The sequence below is a fragment of the Parasteatoda tepidariorum genome, chromosome 2, assembly GCF_982258835.1.
Source record: "Parasteatoda tepidariorum strain Cologne lab strain chromosome 2, Ptep-v5.0, whole genome shotgun sequence".
NCBI lineage: Eukaryota > Metazoa > Arthropoda > Arachnida > Araneae > Theridiidae > Parasteatoda > Parasteatoda tepidariorum.
The window spans coordinates 13,228,272-13,249,918 of NC_141756.1; the positions used below are offsets into that span (position 1 = coordinate 13,228,272).

The following is a 21,647-nucleotide window of genomic DNA, read 5'->3' on the forward strand; positions in this document are numbered from 1 at the left end:
TTAATTAATTGGTACGACGAAATACAGATTCCAACAATGCGATAATTTGTGATATATTTTAAAATACGATTAGAACACAAAAAAACTTCAAAACGATTAATTTTTACAAAATTCGTTTCAAGTTAATTAATCATTCAATTCTTTTGAAAATACATTGAATTCAGTGATTAATATTTAGAGTATGTACTTGAAATAAATTTATTACTGAATAAGATTATCTTTTTTTAATTTTATCAAAATAACTTTTAATTTATTCTTTTAGGTAAATATTATTTCTTAACTAATTCTTAATTTAAATTAATACCGTCATGTGGAGCTACTTTGTGCAAATTCGAATTTAGCACTTTTCAAGTACGTATTACGTTTCATTATTACGTTTTTTTCAAGTTAAAAATTAGTGGAATTTGAAGATAGAAGTCTCCTCTATTGCTACAAACATTTTTTCGAATTTTAAAATAATCTCAGAGTGTGTTTTGTTTATCCAATGTCAACAACTTTCCGAGAGCGTCGGACGTCGAAAAGTGTGCTTGGAAAATTTAGCTGTGAAATGCAAAGGCGTTGATAAAACAATTGTCGTAAGTGCAAAATTTTTTAGTTGTATATTAATAAACAATTATATCATGTTAGCGTTAAAAAATTTTGAAAATTAATGACAAACAAACGGAAAATGAAAAAAAATGCACTGTGGGGCTACTTTGTACAAAGTTTCATTCATTTTTTTTTCGACAGAAAAATGGTCAGACGTTATAAAAAAATACCTGGAACGAGAAACTACCATGATTACACTTTGGAAAAGCTGCAACAATGCTTGCAAGCAGTTGCTGGTGGTATGTCGATTGCAGAAGTTTCTCGGAAGTACAAAATCCACAGAAATACTATCTCTAATAAAATTCACAAGAAAAACGTGAAACGTGCTGGTAAACTATTATTTTTCTTCTACAAGGATTTTTCAATGAATTAATCAAACGATTTAACACATAAAATATATTTTATAGGACATCAGGCGATTTTGACAGAAACTGAAGAGCAAATTCTGTCATGTTCATTCAAGCACGTTATGTTCAAATTTATCAATATTATAAATGTTAATGAATATGTAATAATTATTATTTTTGAAATTTCATCTATTTCAATGTTCAAAAATGTATATGGTTTCCTTTTGTTTAAACTCAAATGTTTTGAAATAAACATCCTTTATAAGAAAAAATTATTTATAAAAAATGGTTTTTTAACGCTGAAAATTATTTTCAAGCTAATATCTTTACATATCTTGATGTTTTCGTTATTAAAAATGTCAATAATTAACTTTTTTATCAATTTTATATCAATATTTTACTAAAAACGTGATTATTAAACTGAATTCCTATCGCTGCACAAAGTAGCCCCTTTCACAAAGTAGCCCCTTTTGGGGACTACTTTGTGCAAGGTATGTTTTGACTTATTATTTGCAAATATTACATACAAATAATGCCAATATTGATCAAATTCACTAGTCTGAGTCCAGTTATGAATATAATATCAATAAATTTTACTAAAGTTTGAATTAACATAGTTTTTTTACATGTCAAAGTTCAAAAACTGCGAAATCCTGCACAAAGTAGCCCCACATGACGGTAATCAATATTCTTCAAATGAAATTATGCGAATACTTCGAAATAAAATTCGAGATAAGTCAACAATATCAGCAATTATCAATAATCACAATATAAACATCAACAATTATCAATAATCAACAATAATCGATAAAAATCAACAGTTATAATATGGATAAAAAGTTAATTTTATTTAGGTTAGGTATAACAAAAACATAATCTTAAGATTTTTTAATTAAGTGTTCTTTTTAAAACCACGATATATTTGTATTGGAGGGAAATTACTAATAGCACAAAACAGATTTTGTTTTTCCATAAGAATATTTTTTTTAATCCAAAAAACTTTTACTGAAATTGAAAAAGTGATATTTCTTAACTTACCTTAAAAAGGCTGTAGTTAGTATTAAACATCCTTTTTAAAAACAATGGGTCTTCTCTATGAATAGTGGTTAAAAACAAAATCCGTATAAAAGTTGCACGTTTTTATAAAGTACTGTACTTATGTTCGTAACTTTAGTACCCAAAAAAATAGAAAAAAAATGCACAAAATAATGTTTTTAATGTTTTGCACTTTTTTAACCGAATTTTTAGTGGAGTGGAATGTTAAAGAGTAATAAACAATCACGTCAAGGGTAGAAAACAGAATGTATCAATGTCTGTGAATACAGATTGAACGTCAAAATGCTCAGCAAAATAAGACCACGTCATAAAGCTGGCGTCTGAGAAAGCATTAGAATTGCTAATTCTAACAACACGATATTCATGTACACGAATAATCTTTACTTCCTGATGTTAGGACTCAGCATGAGAAAAATTTAATGTCAGTATGTCTTTAAATAAAAAAAAAAATGGCACTCAATATTTCCAAAAAATAAATTCATTTAAAAGTATGTTTTCATAACAATGAATATTGAAAAAACATCGAAAAATACTTTTGGTAAAAACGCATAAAATCATCTGATCTTCCCCTATTTAATCTTAAGAACATATTCAATATCATGTATGTTAAATCAGAAAATATATAAAAGGTTAAAAAATTAAGTGTTGTTTGTAATTGTTTTTAGTTTAAGATTTTAAAAACATTGACGTTCCTAAAATTAATAGATTATACTTTTCAAAGTATTGATAGAAACCCTTTGTCCCCTTTTTTTAAATTCCTAAAATTTTTAAACTTACTTGATTTAAAATATTTAAGTAAGTGAAATTTTTTTAATAATTATATTTTATTCTCTATCAGTTTATTAACTTATATTCTTTTTTAATGTATTTATTTTAACATAACTTTTGCTTGAAGTCCACCAAGAATAATTATAAAAACCGTTAAACTACTTAACTTAGATTTGTTATTAGTTATCAAAGTAAATTTCTAAATTTAAACATTTTATTTAATTTGTTATTTGCTATTAAATTATTATTATTATGTGCATATATTATCTCTCAATTCACTAAAATATTTTTTTGTAACCTAAGCAAAATATAAGGAGCATAATAACATAATTAATGTATTTTTTTCTTCAGTTAAATCATTATGACCTAACATTTTGAAATTAAATAAAACTGTTATAGAATTTTATTTGTTATACTAAAACATTTATAAAATTTCATTTCTTATTACTGTATACTGTTAGACGTAAATAAAATATATTGAGCTTGGAGAGATATTATTTTATATTTTTTAATTGTTCCACATTTTTTAACTGTTCAAAAAACTTTTTCGAAGTCGGCTAAATACAGAACAAAGAAAAAGAAACTTAAAACTTTAAAAAAAAATTCAGAAGGGTAAAATATAGATTAATTCATTCTTTTGAAGTTAATAATTTAAGCCACATGCAAATGAATATAAAACTCTTTTATAGAAAAATAAAGGCATCATAGGAAATTAGCTCTTTGTTCATAATTATGTTAGAACTATGTTCACTGCAAATTGGGTATTTAAAAGTGCACAATAATCATATCAAATGACAAAATTTTCGGTAAAACATTTCGATAGAGGTGTAAAGGAATTACCAAAAATACGAATTTAAACAACTACTATTTCACAAAATTTCATTTAATGGCTTGATTTAAAAATCCAAGAACTTTCTTGTTTATAAACATTTTGATTTATTAATTTGCATTTTAAAGTTTCTGTTTGAAATTACTTTTCAATAATCTGATCTTAAATTTTACATCTGTGATCAATTTGTTTATATTTAGTAATCCGAAAGATTTGCTATAAGGTAAATTTATTTTAGCATAAAGTAGCAGATTATTACACTAAAGATAAAGTAAAAGACGGTTATATCTTTACTTAGAGTTAAAGACTTAAATTAATGAATATATTTACCTTAAAAAACTCATTTGTAGACAGTTAATTGCATTCATATCCAGCTCGACAAACATACAATATTTACCAATCCCATTTCAGCAACTGAATCTATTTAAGATTCTTAGACAATGTTCAACGAAACAACATGATAATTTGTAGGATATTATGAAAGTTATATTTAATATTTTCTTTTTTTCCAAATGATTATTTTTGAAGAAAATTTCGCAAATAAATATTAATCATGGAATTTCAAGGAAATCTGTAAAAAATGCAATTTCCAAAATCTTTTTGCTGTTATTTAAAACGCTTGTAAAATGCAAACGTTTTTAAACTAATTCTTTACAGTGTGTTAAAAATAATTCCAGTATGCTTACGATGCATTTTTAGAACTATCTTTAAAAAAGGAGAGCGAGAACTTATGGATTATTACAAGTTTATTAACTTTCTCTTTATTTAAATGTTTAAATAACACCATACTTATCTAAAAAACATTACCGAAGAGAATGTTTGAAGAAAAATTAAATACCTTTAAATAGGATCTCATTTTTTTCTCGCAAATTAATTCTTTTTATTGATAAATAAAGACAAACAAAGCTTCGATAAACCTACAGCTCAGTTTCTTAATTTCTTCAACTTTTAATTTACTTTCAATTCTAAGTAAAGGTATTTCTAAAGTTTCGAGATTGAAATCTATCCTTTATATTGTCTTATAAATAAGGAAGGGAAATAATGAGCTTTTCTTATACTTTGAAGGATCTTTATTTTTAGAAGGATGCATTAAAATAGAAAGTGTACGATAAATAAGGCAAATGAAATGAGTGAATAAAAAAATTTTTTTTAGTGAACGAATTGTCCATTGCTGTATAAATAATTTTTTTTTTATCATAGGTTCTATTAAAATTATTTTAAATTCCAACAAAAAGTTTTCTAAAATAAATATTGATACAAAACTATTCATAGTTCTTTCTGGTTTCTGAAAATTTCTTTAAAAAATAAGATAAATAAATCAGAAAAATTTCAGATGCAGAAACAATACATTTCTTATTTATAGCCCTTACAGTTGCCGTATATGGGAATTCTTGGTTACATGATGAAATTCATTCATGCGATGATGCAGTTCTTGCCATGTGACCAACATTCTCATGAAATTTACCCATAGATCCACTCACTGAAGGCTGTAATTAAAACTTCAATTTTTTTCTGTATCTAGTTATGATTTTGCTGTATGATTTTGCTCAGTATTTTTGCTTTCAGTAGAACCCGTTTGAAAATCCTCTGAGAATTGTAAATAAATCTGTATTTTTGAATATAAAACATTGTGTCCAGGAAAAGGAAATATTCGATCGAATTTTGACTTGGAAATTCCTAAGTCATACACGTAATTGTTGACCAAGCATTGAAGTAGTTTTATACTATAATTGCTTAACACCGAGAAGAGCAAGAAGTTAAATTTATACGCATTTAATTTTTCTGTAGGTTAGTAGGCGAATTCTCTGTAGGCAAATGTCAGATTAGAGATGGATATATTTCTTAAAACCTTTAAACTGAACTCTTATACAGACGTTTCTGTGTTCTAAAATTCATAACAGAATCGAAAAAGCGTGCTGTTAAACATTTGATGAATCAGATAGAGTTTGAGAATTGAAAACGAGCCAAATGGTTGCTGTGAAATAACGATTTGTAACGATGTCTTGGTAAGTGTTATTAAAACTGAACCAAAAAAAAAAAAAAAATGCTTGGTGATAGCAGTATAACAAGGTGCTTTTCGCAAAATAAATGCTCATAAAACGACTTCAATCCTTGAAGCTAAAAATAAGGTTGCAAGCTTAAATATTAACGAATTTACAATTGTAGAGAATATTAATTGTCCGGAATTCTGTGTGTTTGTCATTTATTGTTCAGCGAAAATTCGCTGACTGAACTGCCACGATGTTTACTCGGCCAATGATGATTCCATTTTATTCTTTAGAAAAGCGCTTTTTAAGAAATTTCGGGAAGATCTGAAACTCGACATTTCTCACTTACAAGTTCTAAAGAATCAAATGCGTGCATTGAGTCTCCTCTTACAAGCTTCTTTTGTAAGCACACAAAAATTAAAGACGGGTACTTTTTTATAAAAACCAATTAAGTACTCAAATAAAGAAGTTTCTTACAATTTTCTTTTCAAGAACTCGCTCTTCTTTAAGATTAATGGTATTTTTGATAAGTATCGATGTTTCTAAACCACACTCAAGTAATCGATATCTCCGAAATCAACCAAAGACATAAGCCTAAGAGTTCTCGGTAAGAATACTTTTTCTCCTGCCAGACTTAAATCAACAATTCTTGAAAGATTCTGACCTTGGACCATCTCGTCTCCCCACAATCAACAACACCAACAACAACAACACAAATGATAGGGAGAAAAGAAAAGAAATATTCCTCCCACTTTTCTTTTCGTGATCGATAGTTGGAAATCGATATGGAAGCTGAAGCATCATCGGAATCTTTTTCGTGACCAGCAAAATCTCGTTGTTTGATGACCTGTTCCCTCCATTTCCACCGGAAGGACATTACTTCGCGAACTATCCTGACAGGCGTAAAGACAGCAAAGGGAGAACTTCTCTCTCTCTTTTACTTCTTCATCTCTTTTTCCTTCTTTTCTCTGCCTCTTCTTTTTCCCTCAGAGGAGTATTTGGCTGACTGCCTTTGGGTTTCAGACATGGTCCGTGATGCCAAATGGAGTCATTTACAACTTCCGAGAAAAGGGATTTGCCAGACATGGCGAGATATCTCTCTCGCATTTGGCGATTATGCATGGTTGGATCTGTAATGGTTCAGTATGGGAGATAAATTTCAGACATAAATGTATAAATACCATTTAAGGTAAAGAAAATGTGTGCCCATTTCATTCGCCGAAATGTCTTCGAATACATTGAAATAAAGCATGTTAATTAAACGAAAATGAAAATAACATACAACGAAATTAATTAAACGAATATTAATACATTATATCAACGGTATGACATAAATATAAATAAGAAGTTAAGTGGGAAATCTGCATAGTATACAAAGTGCACAACAGAAAATATGTAATAAAAGGTACAAGAGGTATTTTGTCTATGAGTCGTTCCTATAAATCCAGAACCATTTATACTGGGACCAACATTGAAAGGGAGAAAGAAACCTACAACTCGTTCAAAAGCTAAACTTGGTCCGCGGATGCGAAGAAAACGAGCTTTTCTAATAAGATTTGCACTACGCAGCGTTGCATTTTAAGCTGCAGGCACTTCGAAAATATTGAGAGCATGGGTGTGAATGAAATAATTCTTTAATTATTAAGAAAAATATTTTAGTGATGTTCTCCAGATGTTCTCTATTCAATCAAAAACGAGATTTATAAGAAGTTTTCTGCATGTTCTTTAATAAATATTTATCGTTGATTTATTATGACATGTAGGTACAAGTAAAACCAACGGGGACAGTGTGTGACTGTGACATAACCGAATTATTTTTTTAAGCCATGTGTTTATCGATTTTTTCTGAAACCATGTGTTTATTTTTATTTATTATAACGCCTTTTAAGGGTTTATTTCTAAACTTTAACGTAATGTTCAGTTAATTGTAAAGATAAGTTAGATATTAAAAAACAAATTTATCAAAAAAAAGATTTAATTGTGATAAATACATGTTATTATTTATTGACTGCGAATGATAGTATTGTTTTTGTGGCCCAGTGATCTTAACAAATCGATTCTTTTTATGACTTCAATACTAAAAAGTCATTTTTTATCTGATAATATAAACTTACCAGAACGGGAAAATAGTAACAATATTAATATTAATTTATCTTGAATTTTTCTGCATTTTTTAACAATTGTTTATGCCTTTCACTTTTGTGATTGTTATTTTATATCGATTCGTTAACTATTTATTATTTTTAACACCTAACAAATAACGGGTATTAATCTAATATATATATGCTACCGTGAGTGATCGAAATCAAGAGAATGTCGACTTTCACCGGTGAATGTCAACAATCACATAGTCGCTTATGTGAATGTTCGAAAAATTTTTATATCCGATTTGATATTAATTTATTGGTTGATATTATTATATTTATTCGATATTTTAACATCTGCTGAGGATAGATTAGGAGAAACATAAGTGTTAGGAGTACCGGGAAAATGCATACTGGACAGTGGCACTTGACCTTAAAAAAACATTGTTGTAGTTCATACCTGGCAGTGGCACTTAACTAGACCTAGTATATATTTCGGACATTTACCAAAGTGACTATGTGATTGTCAACATTCACCGGTGGAAGTCAACAACCACCCATTTCTATCATTCACAATAACATATAACATAATAACATTCATTCATACATTCATAATAACAATTTGTAAAATATAACATTGTAGCAAGAAAGGAAACCATTAATTGATTTAGAAAATAGTATTTCTCGGAAATGACTTGACATTCATAGTAAACGATGATAAAAAAATGCTAAATAACTTTTCTTGAAAAAATAATTGAGTAATATTTGTTGCGATAAATTGAACACAATATATTCATCTGTGAGATTAATCTACATAGTGTGCATGATACTCGCATAATATGCAATAGTGAATCTTGTATAATGCAGAACAATTAGTAATGAGACCATAATATAGCATAGTCGCCTATCAGTAATTAGTTGCATATCATTTAAGCTATTCTATTAAAGCTATATGTTTATGCCAGCAATAGGCTAAGATATCTGTAGCTGTCACACAGTATATATGCGAACATGAACTGTAAAACGGGATGATATTAAGAGTTTAAACTGTAAGTTTAAACACTGAAAAAAGTAGATGGCTTAAGATAATGGACTGTAATTATATTACACGAAAATTAAATTGACTAATTATTTAAACTAATGTCTCCCGAAATTAAAAACCGTCTCTATATGGCAAATAGGGCTGCGAAGATTTATTAAATCTAGGTTTCTTTCTAGAAAAACAAAGTTCTTAATTTACAAAACTCTTGTCAGGTCTGACAAAATGAACAATGACAAAATTGGAGCAAAATTGTATCTCAATATTTAAGAGCAAGATTTTGAGGAGCATACTTGGTGGCGTAAATGAAAACAATAACTGGAGAAAGAGATTTGACTTTGAACTGTATAAGATTTTTAAACAGCTTGACATTATTAAATACATAAAAATAAATAGAATAAATTAGATGGCTTACGTGATTCGAATGAGTGATAGCAATGGAATAAAAAGATATTGCTTTTTACGCCCACTGAAACAAGAAAGCGGAAAAGACCGCAGGTGAGATGGGTTGATTCTGATTTTCTTGTAATTAACGAAAATAATTGGAGATCAAAGATAAATGGGAAGGCGTTATGGAGAAATTTTCGGAGGAAGGCATTGGCCCACATTGAGCTGCCTGGCCAACTATGATAATGATGATGAATCATTAGAACTATGATTTACTAAAGGTATGGATTCAATGTTGTAAGAATCACGAGAAAATAATTTCTTTTTAAGAGACAATTTGAATGATTATCTAAATCTGTACCCTATCTTTTAAATGCTACGAATCATTTATCAAGATCAAAAACTGGCTTGTTTGATTGAATTTAACAAATTGGCTGCCTTGAGACTATAAATTGTCTAGGCGAAAAAAAGAGTGGGAAAAAACTATATTGAGAGCATTAAAAAAAACAAAAGATGTAGAAATTCATTGTAAAGAGCCAAATATACGCTTGCTCCCAGCTTTTCTTTTTTTTTATTATTTCAAATTTGTCTACGCTGCTTAACGAGCAATGGTTAATCATGTTTACAGTGTAGAATGAAAAATGTTTTAAGCTTTAAATAAAGCAATAAAACAACCAACGTGATATATAAAATGTGTTTTTGTTTGAAGCAAGTTGCTAAATATCAAATTAGTGGTTTAAAAGTTGTAATCATTTCAGATTTATAAATTGATTTGAGCATCGTAAACATTAAGGACTCATAAACGTGTTTAATTATCATAATCGTCTAAGAATCATAATGGTGTTTTAGAATAATAATTATGTAAATACTCGTGTACAGATGTCTACATGGTTTGACCAGCAATGGTTAATTATTCTCAAGTTGCAGGAAAGAGAAAAAGTAGTACACGTTTTAAATAAAGCAATACAATTCCAACAAGATGGCGCATAATATTTCAGATGGCGCGGAATTATATATATATATATATAAAATTCCGTTAATGATTCTTTGATATCAAATAAAAAAAGTTACTTTTTTAATTTGATATATTGAAGCGGATAGTTTTTTTATGTCAAAAAAGTGAATATGTAGTGAAAAATTATAAATAATATTTCAGCGAATTTGATTTTCACTACCACCTGAAGATTTATATTTTCATAAATTTAAATTTAATTAAAGAGCTTTAACCTTTTTTCCCATTTAAACGCAAATTGAGAAACAAAATATAATTCATGCAATATGAACGTTACTATTTTTGACACAAAGTTACAAATCAAAATAAAAATAAAATACAAAAACAAAACCTCTTTCAAGTATCCTAAAAAAATAAATTCGAAACTAATATCACTCTAACATGGCACTGATATTGCAAGCGAGAAAAAAAGAAACATTACAACTCAACCCAACAAATAACAGATTGCTCTCCTCTTTTTTGCATTCGAAAAGACATTTTGATGGAAAACCCAAATAAAACAAGACGCCGGTTCACGTTCTAAAATAAAGACCGCAACAGCTGAACACATTAAGGTGGAAAACGAAATAAAATCGTTTGACAGCTCTGAAAACAATCCCGTGAGTTTAACTTTTTAACGTTCGCTTCAGTGCACAGAAGCAGACGACTTTGAAGAAAAGATATAAACAAGTTTAAGAGGACGGGGGTTAGAAATGTAAACTTAAAAGCTCGGTGAATTTTATTGTTTTTGTCACTATTAACATTTTCAACATGATTGAGTACAACAAGATGAATGGTTTGAGTTACTGGTGAAGTTTCTGAAAGGGTAAATACTTTTCTTCTCTGTTTAATTCAGAGGGGAAAGTAAAGTTTTCAGATTTTTAGAATTCTTTTAGTTCATATTACAGTTTTCTAACTTTGCTATTTTTGGAAGAATGATTTTCATGGAAGTTGAAGGAAAAGTTTTTATGAAGAAAATATTACTCCAAAACCCAAAAAGAAGTGTTTTGTTTTAAGAAAAAAAAGGAGATGAAAAGAATGTCAAACTTAAATAAGATTATATTCCATTAAGACGATAAATATATATTTTGAAAAATATCACTTGAATAATTTCGAGGTATGTTGAAGGGAATATTATTTACTTACAAAATTTTGAACGGTATGTTTTCATTTAAAAATAAAGGCAACAATTAAAACTAAACAGTAAAATTTAATAATATTATATTCAACAGAAACAATTTGTATACATTTGAAAAATTTTCTTTAGAATGATTCTCGGAGAATGAAAGGAATTTATTATGAAATACTTTCAAAATTCTAAAAAAAAGTATTATAAGAAAACAGGAAAAAAAGTTTCAAAACATTTTAGCTTTCAATAAGATCATATTCTACTAAAACGATAAAAAAAAATCTCAGGAATAATTCCTGAAAATTATAGAGATAAATTTGATATGAAAAAATATCAAGTACTTCAAAAATTAGGGTAGAAAAAAATTAAAATTTAATGAAACTTTATTTTATACTAACATGATAAGTGCATATTTTTAAAAAACATCACTAAAATAATTGTGTTATGGAAAAACATGAAATACTTAAAAAATTTTAAGCCGCGTGTTTTTTTAAAAAATGAAGAAAAAGAAAAAATGTCAAAATAAAATTAAATCACATTTTATTAAAATGGAACATTTGAACATGTTTTAAAAAACTGCATGTTGGAAAAAAAACTGCATAAAATAGAATGCAGCATTCTTTTTTTTGTTACAAATGCAGATAAAATAAATTTTTTGATAGTGTTTATTAAAGTTGATAGTTAGAAGCGAAAATTCCCCTTCTAGATCCTTCTAATTTTGAACAAAACTCAAACGAATAAAGAGTATTTCTGATTCGAACACTGGAATAAAATTGCTTCGTTAAAGACAAATTCAATGAAAACTAATATCCGTTTACGTTACACAAGGAGAAATGAATACTAAAACAAATAAAAATTAATAATTTTGTTATATTTGTTTAGTAGTTATTTTTTCTCGTTGTTTCTTGAAAAAAAAATGGAGTATTAAAAGATCTTAAACAAAAAATAATAGAAGAAAAATTCAGCGTATCCAGGTATACTACCAAATGTTTAAAAAGTAATAAATGCAATTCTTAGAAAAAAATACTGATATAAGTAACTTATAATTATTATCAGTAGCTTATAAAGTTCACAACGAATTTATTCCATGTTAGTCTCTCATAAAATTTCATAAAAAAATAAATTTAAAATAAAATGCTAGCCAAAAAAAAAAAAAGCAATGATGAGAAAGATATAAAAAAGTTCAGAATTTATAAGATATGTTACCATAGTTTTAAGAATAGACCCTATTATATATTTTAAAAATAGACCCCGAAAATAATATTTTTTTAAAATGTATCATTAATATAACTATTAATGATACAAATAAAATATAACTTTTTGACCATGATCTCGATTAGCTAATAAATTTTTTTAATTAATTTTTAATGTGAATGAGTACATCATAATTAGTTGGAACAATAAGTTAAAATATGGAATAAAAGACAAATAAGAAATCAAAACTGTTTTAAACGTTATCTCCAAATTAAAGATTATTTTTATTTTGAAATTCTGCAATAAGTGCTAATCATTCTATAGCGGACAAACAAAAATAATAAACAAAGATAGTCATACTTTTTCGCAAGTGTGAAATGGAATGACGTTTTTCAGAGTATTTTTCCGTTTTTCTGTATTAAAAGCAAAGCTGATAGTTTAATTCAATAAAACATTTCAGAAACCTTTCTTTTTTTTAAATGTATAAGCACTTACATTTAACAGCTTTCTTTGCAAGTGAATGTTTGGAAGAAAATAAGAAAACATTTAGTACTATTGCGTACTGGAACGCTTAAAGCCGAACAAATCATAGAGTGGTACGATGCCAAAATTATATTTAACACCCAAATTTGTACATGAAAAAATATCAATATACACGGAGAAAAAGTTATGGTAAAATTACCGTTTTGTATGGTAATAACATGTCCTATAAAAAATACATAACTCTGGTTAACAAAACTGAAATATATGGTATTTAATCCATTTTTTTGGTAATTTCCCTGTCATATGGTAACGCCATAACAGAAATTCTGGTTTGCGAAATTATAATACTTATTACCACTCATTTAAAAATACGGAGCAGAAATGCAAATTTAAAATAAAAAAGGGTTATTATGTTATGCTCTTAGGTATGGTGATAAAATTACCAAATTTTACAACAGTTATCAAATTTTACCACACATTATAAAATCATATTTTATAGTTAATTTTACCAAAATCATTCCTAAAATTCTTCGGTGAAAATTACTGACTAAAGGAGTTTTACGCATTATACCGTTATTTTTAACTATGCAGTTTTATTAAAATGTTTTTAATATGAATAATATTTCTTAATTTTCTTACAATTGCATTTAACTATAACTTTAAAAATATTTATTAAATTCTTTTACATTTGCATTTTAATAACTTTTATTATCAATTTTTTTAAAATCTGTATTTGACTTAAAGTTGTATTTATTTTTAATTCAACCTGTATTTAAATTTTTTTTTTGAATGAGCATTTAAATTTAGTTTTTTCTTAAAAATTTGGATCTTAATTTCAGTCTTTTTAAAATTGCAATTAAAATTCATTTATTTTTATAATTTAAATTTTAAATTAATTATTATTATTTTTAATAGATTTTATTATTTTTAATCTATAAATAATTTATAAGACATATTATCCTTTAATTCTTTAAATTTGTATTAAACTTGTAAAATTTGATTTCAACATTTCTATACCACACGGACATAAATATTTCTGGTAAAATTTCCGTACTTGTATGGTAATGACATTTTTGATATATATATAAACATATTTCTGGTAAATAATTCCAATATATATGGTATTTAAACCATTCATTCGGAAATTTTTTTTGTTCACATGGTAATGGTTAACCCAAAATTCTGGTTTTCAAAATTATATATTTTATTACTTTAGATTCAGTAAAAAATGCAAAAGTGAAAAGTAAATAAAGCAGAATAAATGGTTTTAATACTACGCTCTAAGTCATTATGATAAAATTAAAAAAATTTACTGCATTTATCAAATTTTATCATCTATTCTAATTTTATCACCTTTTTTTATTAATAATTTTACCAAAGTGCTTTGGTAAAAACTACCGAGCTTTTTGTTGTAGCCATAAGGCAAGAAACACGATACATTTTACCGTATTCTGGTAATGATGACCATGTTTTTTTTCCTCAGAGAATTAAATACATATACCTAACCAAACATTTGTGTGTTTTTGTTTACATAAAATCATTTGATATTTTCATTAGAAGCAAAGCTGTTTCTATTTAATTAGGCAGCTGATTTGCCTAACATTTTAATCGTTGAAAGCTCTTCTGACGCACTACTAAAAGTGAAATAATGTGTCTTTCTTCGACATAACATTTTGCTACTTATATATATATCACGTGGAAATCAAACTAATTCAGCGAATGTTGACGCAGACGACGGTTGCAGTTAAATACGAGGTGAATGATAAAAACAACATTCTACATCAGTATACGTGTATATTTGAACTACAGCTGTGTTCATGAACTTAACAGAAGAAATCAAAAATAGGTATCAGAAGACGGGAATCTAAAATAGAAATAAATGAAATAATGAAGATTCCGAGAAATTACAACGTGTAAACAGGAGTGGAAAGTTTATGACTGAAGATGAAAAATATTTATTTGCTGACTAGTCATTGGTTAAATATTAGTCACGTTTCTTTAAAGGATCAATTCAGATTAGTTTAGTTAGAAAAGAATGAGTTTTATTCTTATTGGTATTCTTGAAATATACCGCTACACTGAGGGGAAAAATAAGTATGGTTTAAACTACCAGAATATGTCAAAATTTATAGTGTTTCTGTTTCTATGGGAACGCCAACAAGCTCGGTAATTTTATTATCGTTTTATAATGCGTGATAAAATTAGGTAATTCTGGTAAAATATCATAATTTAATTATGATGCATAAAGGATGGCATAAGAACCATTTATTCCATTAAATTTACTTTTCAGAATTATATTTTTTTACTATATGTGTGGCAACAAAAATTATAATTTTATTTTATTTTATAACCGTCGTTGAATAGCCGACCCAATTTTTCGTTTACGACTACAAATGTTCAACTCCAAAGCCTTGTAATCTTAAACCAATCCGAAAGACAAGGGAACTCCTGGATCAGTACTCCCAGAGATATGATTTTTTATGGCAACATAGAGGACTTAAGACCCGATACATTTTATTTTATTATCGCGTTGAACAGCCGAGCCGAGTTTTTGGGTTTACAACTACTAACTCTATAACCTTGTAATTTTGAGCCTAATTCAGAATACAATGTGTACTCCTGGTCCAACTTCGTATCGCTCTTCTGACTAAAGTATTGAGACCATATATCTCAGATTGCGGCTTTTATTTAGGGGGTCAGAATTCTGAAATCGTCGATTAAGAAGGTGTATTTATCCAGAAAAGTACGTTTTTGTATCTTATTTCGTCTGCTCAAATTAATTAGTATATTTAAGGTCGTCACCCCCTCGAAGCATTAGGATTGAGTCCTTCAGCGTAAAGATACAATTATTGTATCAAAAGTTATTCAGGGTGGCCCGCTGTCCCATATTGTTTTCCCCTCCGCACTGTCCACCCATTTAGATAGGGGATTTGCTGTTTTTCACAAACCAATAACATCGGAACTCTAATAAAAAATCATTTTAAACTTAACTGACTGATTCCTTATTAGTGTTAAAAAAAATCTATGATGATTTGAACATACAGACTAAAACCTACACAAAACTCTAACAGAAACTTAACATCTTGCTTTAAGACTAGAGGAAATATTGCATCAAAACACCTAAAACCGCAAAACCTAGACCAAAACTAGATGACATTCCTTACAAAACCAGTTTACAAAACAACCGGGGTTGTATATTTCCCTACCGTAAATTTCATGCGTACTTTTCTTTACTTTTGTTTACCAAAATCTTGAAAATGAGAATTTATTTAAATATTTTGTCCCGATTTAATTTATCTGTGCACCAGTCGGCCAAATTAATATAAAATCAGGATTTTAACCATGAATCAGCCAGTTAGTTTCTATAATGTACGAATGTTTGGCATCTATCGAATAAAGGGAGAAAAAATATATAATTCCATTAAGTAAGGAAACGATATCGGTCTAGCACCAAATGGTCAACTTCAAGCAGTCCGAATTGCCATACTGCAAACATTCTGAGTTTTCTTCTATTTTCTGGATATTGGCCCCTTAGGGGTGCAAGCTTAGGACTGAGCCTAATTTTCTGGAGAGTGTGAAAATTGCATTAAGGAGAGAGAAAAGGGGTGGGGGTACAGACACCCTCCCGTGGGAGAGGGATGGGGAGGAGCAGGTCAAATAGGTTGTTCCTTCTTCCAGAAGAATTGATTTGTTGTGTTGGTTACGTCACACAAGAGAACTGAAATGGGAAAAGGAAGATTGGGATTTTGTTGCAGGATCAAGAAGGATTTTTATTAGGGTTGTCCGAATGTTCGAACACGGGAAAAAAGTTCTAGTGGAAGAGTGTGATTAAAGTATTATTTTCTAGAGTGGGATAACTCCTGAAGCAGAACAGGTTACAAGCAATGGTGTATTCCATGCAACACTTTATAAGGATAATAAAAGATTATATATTGCATAAACTAGGGTTTTATTGTAATATTATCTAACGATTGTTATTTATGCTTAAACAGATTGAAATTTTAGAAGAAGAAAATATATGAATTAAATTAATGCAACTGCAAGTGTAAATGTTTTTTATACAAGCAAAAAAGTAAATTAAAAAAAAATCTAGATATATTTAATGCTATTATAAGCATGGAATTTTTTTTTTCAGCACAAATATTTAACAAGGTCATTATATCGACAAGAATAATTTTTTTTTGACAGAAAAAATCTTGACAAGGTCTGTACAATTTCAAGTGTAAAGATGTTTTTCTGCACAAATAATCCTGGCAAAGACAATGTAACTACAAGTGGAAACTGATATAGTAGCTCTGTGTACTGCACATGGTAGCTTGTGCTTGTAAAATGCAAAGATTTTTCAAGCACAAAAAATCTTGCCAAGGTACAAACAATTACAAGTGTAAAAATGCTTTTAAGGCACATATAATCGTGATAAGGTCAATATAACTATACTCGTAAGCTGACACTGTAGCACCAATTATTTGCAATGTGTTAATTAGTACATTTTTAAATTCTCTAAATTGCTAAATAGCCCTAAAATGATAATAGTTATTTTTTTGAATTTATGAATTATTTTTTAAAAATATGAAATTAAAATTTTTTTTTTCCAGCTAAAGTGTTTATTAAATATTCAAGTATTGTCATATTTAGTTAAAAAAAAAATACTCAGCTATTATCTTAATACGTCCGTTTCATTTTATTTTTTTTATAATTATTTCAAATACTGGCTTTTTGTTATTATTTTCTAGTTATCCGTTAATTTGAATCAACTTACTTTTTGTACATAATTCCTCAAACATAAATGTAAGGATTGAGGAAAAATTTAAACGAATCTCTAAATCCACAAACAAGTGGACAGGACGAGGAAAATTTGAACTTCCTTAAATGTGATTAAAATTTTGCACATTAACTGCAAAAGTGTCAACTATTTCATATTTTAATGAAAAAAAAATTGTCATTAAGTTACTTGTTTTTTGTCATAAAGTTAAATAACGTCTGTGTGAAAAGCTTTACGTATCATCTCGTACAGCTGAACAAATAATTCTGAAAATATTTTAACTTATATAATCTTACAGCTACTATGGAGAGTTTTTGCCTGCAGAAGAGAATTATATATATATATATATATATATATATATATATATATATATATATATATATATATATATATATATATATATATATATATATATATATATATATATATATATATATATATATATATATATATATATATATATATATATATATATATATATATATATATATATATATATATATATACATATATATATATATGTAGCATAAAAAAAAATAATAATAATAATAGAAAAGATAAAATGTAAAGAAAAACAATTTGCTCTGTTTTTCCTTTACATTTTATTTTCTGTTTTTACGTGATATTTTTACTTAATGTGTTCTTTTCTATTTGTTCAAATATATATATTTTTTGTGTGCTCCTCACACCATTGTATTGATATATTTTGCTTAAGCTATATTGATACAATACTAGAAAGCAGTCTTTTTTGCGGATATAATCGTGTGAGCTGATGAAAAGATTATAGCTTTTATTTTCTGGATTCTTATTAATTTTTTTCAGGATTTTTATTATTTCTATTATTATATGTATTTTTTCTTTTTTCCTTTTTTCATTCTTAGGTAATTTTTTCTTGTTTTTTCTACAATTTGAACTTATGTTATATATTTTTGAACTTATATTAGAAATACATATTATTATATTTTAAAAGAAAAACGACTAGGCATAAATGGAATAAAAGAAATTTTAATCCCAAGAGTTAAAACTCTATATATGCTGTATTCATTAATTTAAGAAAATATGTAATTTGCAAAACAGTGAATATACAATTTTATATTTCGCATATAACCTATAAATAATTTTACAGGAAAGATAATGTGAATATATAGCTTGACTATGTATGAATTAAATGTTTTTTTTTCTAATAAAAAACGACTAAATATAAATCAAGAAAGAGGACTTAATCCCAAGAGTGAGAACTTGAGATATGCTATCAATTTAAAGAAGTAAATAATTCGCCAAACAGTCAAAAAGTTGCTGTTATGACGATACAATTTTATATTTCACGATTTATAGTTGTGGAAAAAATGAATAAGAAAGAAAAAAAAAACTACGAAAAAATCTCATCAAATCTACACTATTTTGAAAACTTAAGTAAAGAAGTTCTTTTTTTTATTTGAAAGCAAAAGATGAACAAAATAAAATAAACTCACGTTGAAAATTTCGAACATTCTAGCATTTTTATCATCAAATACTGCTTCTCTTTTTATTTTATCTATATATTACTTTTTCTTTGCAACAATTTCATTTCGTTCTTCAATCTCATATTTCTTCAAAATCAGCGATTTAGAAAGTAAGAAAATACCCGGGGATGATCTGAAGAAATAGAAGGAAGAAAGAACTATCTTTCGTTCTATTTCTGTCGCTTTCTTTATGTTCATTTATTATTTTCCTTGTTGCTTCGTTTTTAACCCCCAAAACCAAAACTTTACCGTAACCGTTAACGAAGTTTCCCTTGGCTTGTTTTGACTCAATCCCCTGTAGCAGTCTCTCCACATACTCGATTCGAACTTTTTTTTTTATTCTCGGAAAAGAATCTCTTTTATTCTCTTACGTACCATAGATTTCATACAGTTCTTTTCTGTTTCAGTACCTACCCAAACCCCCCAATTTCACCCCAACTCCTTTTTATTCTTCCCAAAAACAACTTAGCTAATTTCCTAAGGGACGGACCTCCCCTCGGGCCTTTAACATTCGAAGAACAAAAAGAGAGCGTAAATATATCTCCTTTGTTGAAGAGGTTTTAAGACGAGGAAAAGTGACGGAAGTCACCTCACAAAAGGCTCAATGAGACAACATTAATATCTTGAAAAAAATGTCACAATCTGAAATGTGACGTAAGTATAGAAAAAGATTCCAACAATTAGTATTTTCGAATCTTTATTACAATACGCAAGCTTAAAAAAAATAACAACTTACTCTGTAATAATCTTTTAAAATGTATGAAAATTTGTCAAAATTATGCAAATTTGACAAAAGTATAAAAATTTGACAAAAGTATAAAAATTTGACAAAAGTATAATAATTTGCCGAAAGTATAATTTCTTTTAAAAAAATTAACAGTTATTCATCTAAAAAACAACAAGCCTTTTGACATACGTATACACATTTTTTTGATACCTAATTTCAATTTTCATAAAAAGTAAAAAATTGGTTTCATAAAATGATTAAGGTTTGTAACAAAAAATAAGAAAATTGGTTGAAAAAACATTTTAAGAAAGTATTTGTAACTCATATTTTTTTGGAATTTAGATGCTAGACAAAAGTCGGAAAGTGTCTACTTTGAATATATATATATATATATATATATATATATATATATATATATATATATATATATATATATATATATATATATATATATATATATATATATATATATATATATATATATATATATATATATATATATATATATATATATATATATATATATATATATATATATATATATATATATATATATTAAGAAATTCAATAAGTTTTATTTACAGCGCATAAGCTGCAAGTATATAGAACTCCTAAAATAAGTTCAAAATATAGAAAAAACATGGAAAAATTACAGAATAATACAAAAAAGAGAAGAAAATTATTTTAAAAAATGAAAATCCGAAGAAAAAAGATATAATCTCTTCATCAACTCACACGATTACATTCACAGAAAGGAGTGCTTTCTAATATTGTATCAATATAGCCAAACAAAATATATCAATACAATAGTGTGAGGAGCACTCAGATTTTTCTTTGAAATGAAATAAAATAGAACACATTAAGTAATAAATATCACTTAAAAACAGAAAATAAAATGTAAAGAGAAAAACGAAGCAAAATATAAAACGAAAACTATAAAGCGACTAGCCAATTCAAATGAACTAACACGAACGGGGAAATTTTCAAGAATGATTTAAAATATTAATCATTTTTTCCCCTTTCTAAACTAAAAGATGGCCTTTTCAATTATTGTTATGATTTTAAAAATATCCTTAATTGCTGTTTTGATTATTGGGACATTCTAATTAATTGTTGTCTTTTTAATAATTATCTTTACAATGTAAAAGATATATTTTTTTCAAATTGATGGAATGCCACAAGGATCTAATTTTTCATCTCTCTTAGCTAACTTATTTTTGTACTATTATGAAAAAAATTTTACCCTTAATATTAAATTTGTCTTTAGATTTATTGATGATTTAATTATCTTTAGTTTTCACGATTATACAATTTTATGAAGAAATGTTTAACCTGAGGAATTAATTTTGCTTCGTAATCATGATGATAATATTAATTTAAATTTTTTGGATTTGGGTATTATAAAAGAAGAAAATATCTGCTTTGTTGATTTATACGATAAAAGAAATGTTTTAATTTTAATATAAATAAACTAATTACTTGGAATTCTAATGTTTCTAAAAACATCTTTTTAAATAAAATTTTTAATCAAATAAATAGAATTAAAAAAATATGTAACAACCTTTATAATTATTGACTTCTTCAAATTATTCAGTATAATATTACCTTGCGCACTTTCATTTTCGAGCGCATCCTTGATAACTAATAAATTACTTGATAACAAACTTGATAACAATTACTTGATAACCTTGATAACAAACACGCTTCAATACTGCAGTAAGAACTCGCTATAAAACAAAATACCTCTATTTACGCTTTTGCCTCAATTTGTGC

The 21,647-nt window shown here is 27.1% G+C and overlaps 1 protein-coding gene across 4 annotated transcripts in view; it reads right to left on the reverse strand.

Annotated features, from left to right (window-relative positions):
- LOC107445627 (uncharacterized) overlaps positions 1-21,647 on the reverse strand; it is a 626,385-nt gene that overhangs the window by 163,319 nt on the left and 441,419 nt on the right. Inside the window, exon 1 of one of the 4 annotated variants that reach the window (XM_071177175.2) lies at positions 1,974-2,070. The exons of the other annotated variants lie outside the window; for them this stretch is intronic. Within the exon in view, the coding sequence (XP_071033276.2) occupies positions 1,974-2,003 (30 nt within the window). The 5' untranslated portion in view covers positions 2,004-2,070. Of the gene's footprint in view, positions 1-1,973; positions 2,071-21,647 lie in introns of those variants that run through there. 4 annotated transcript variants of the gene reach the window in all.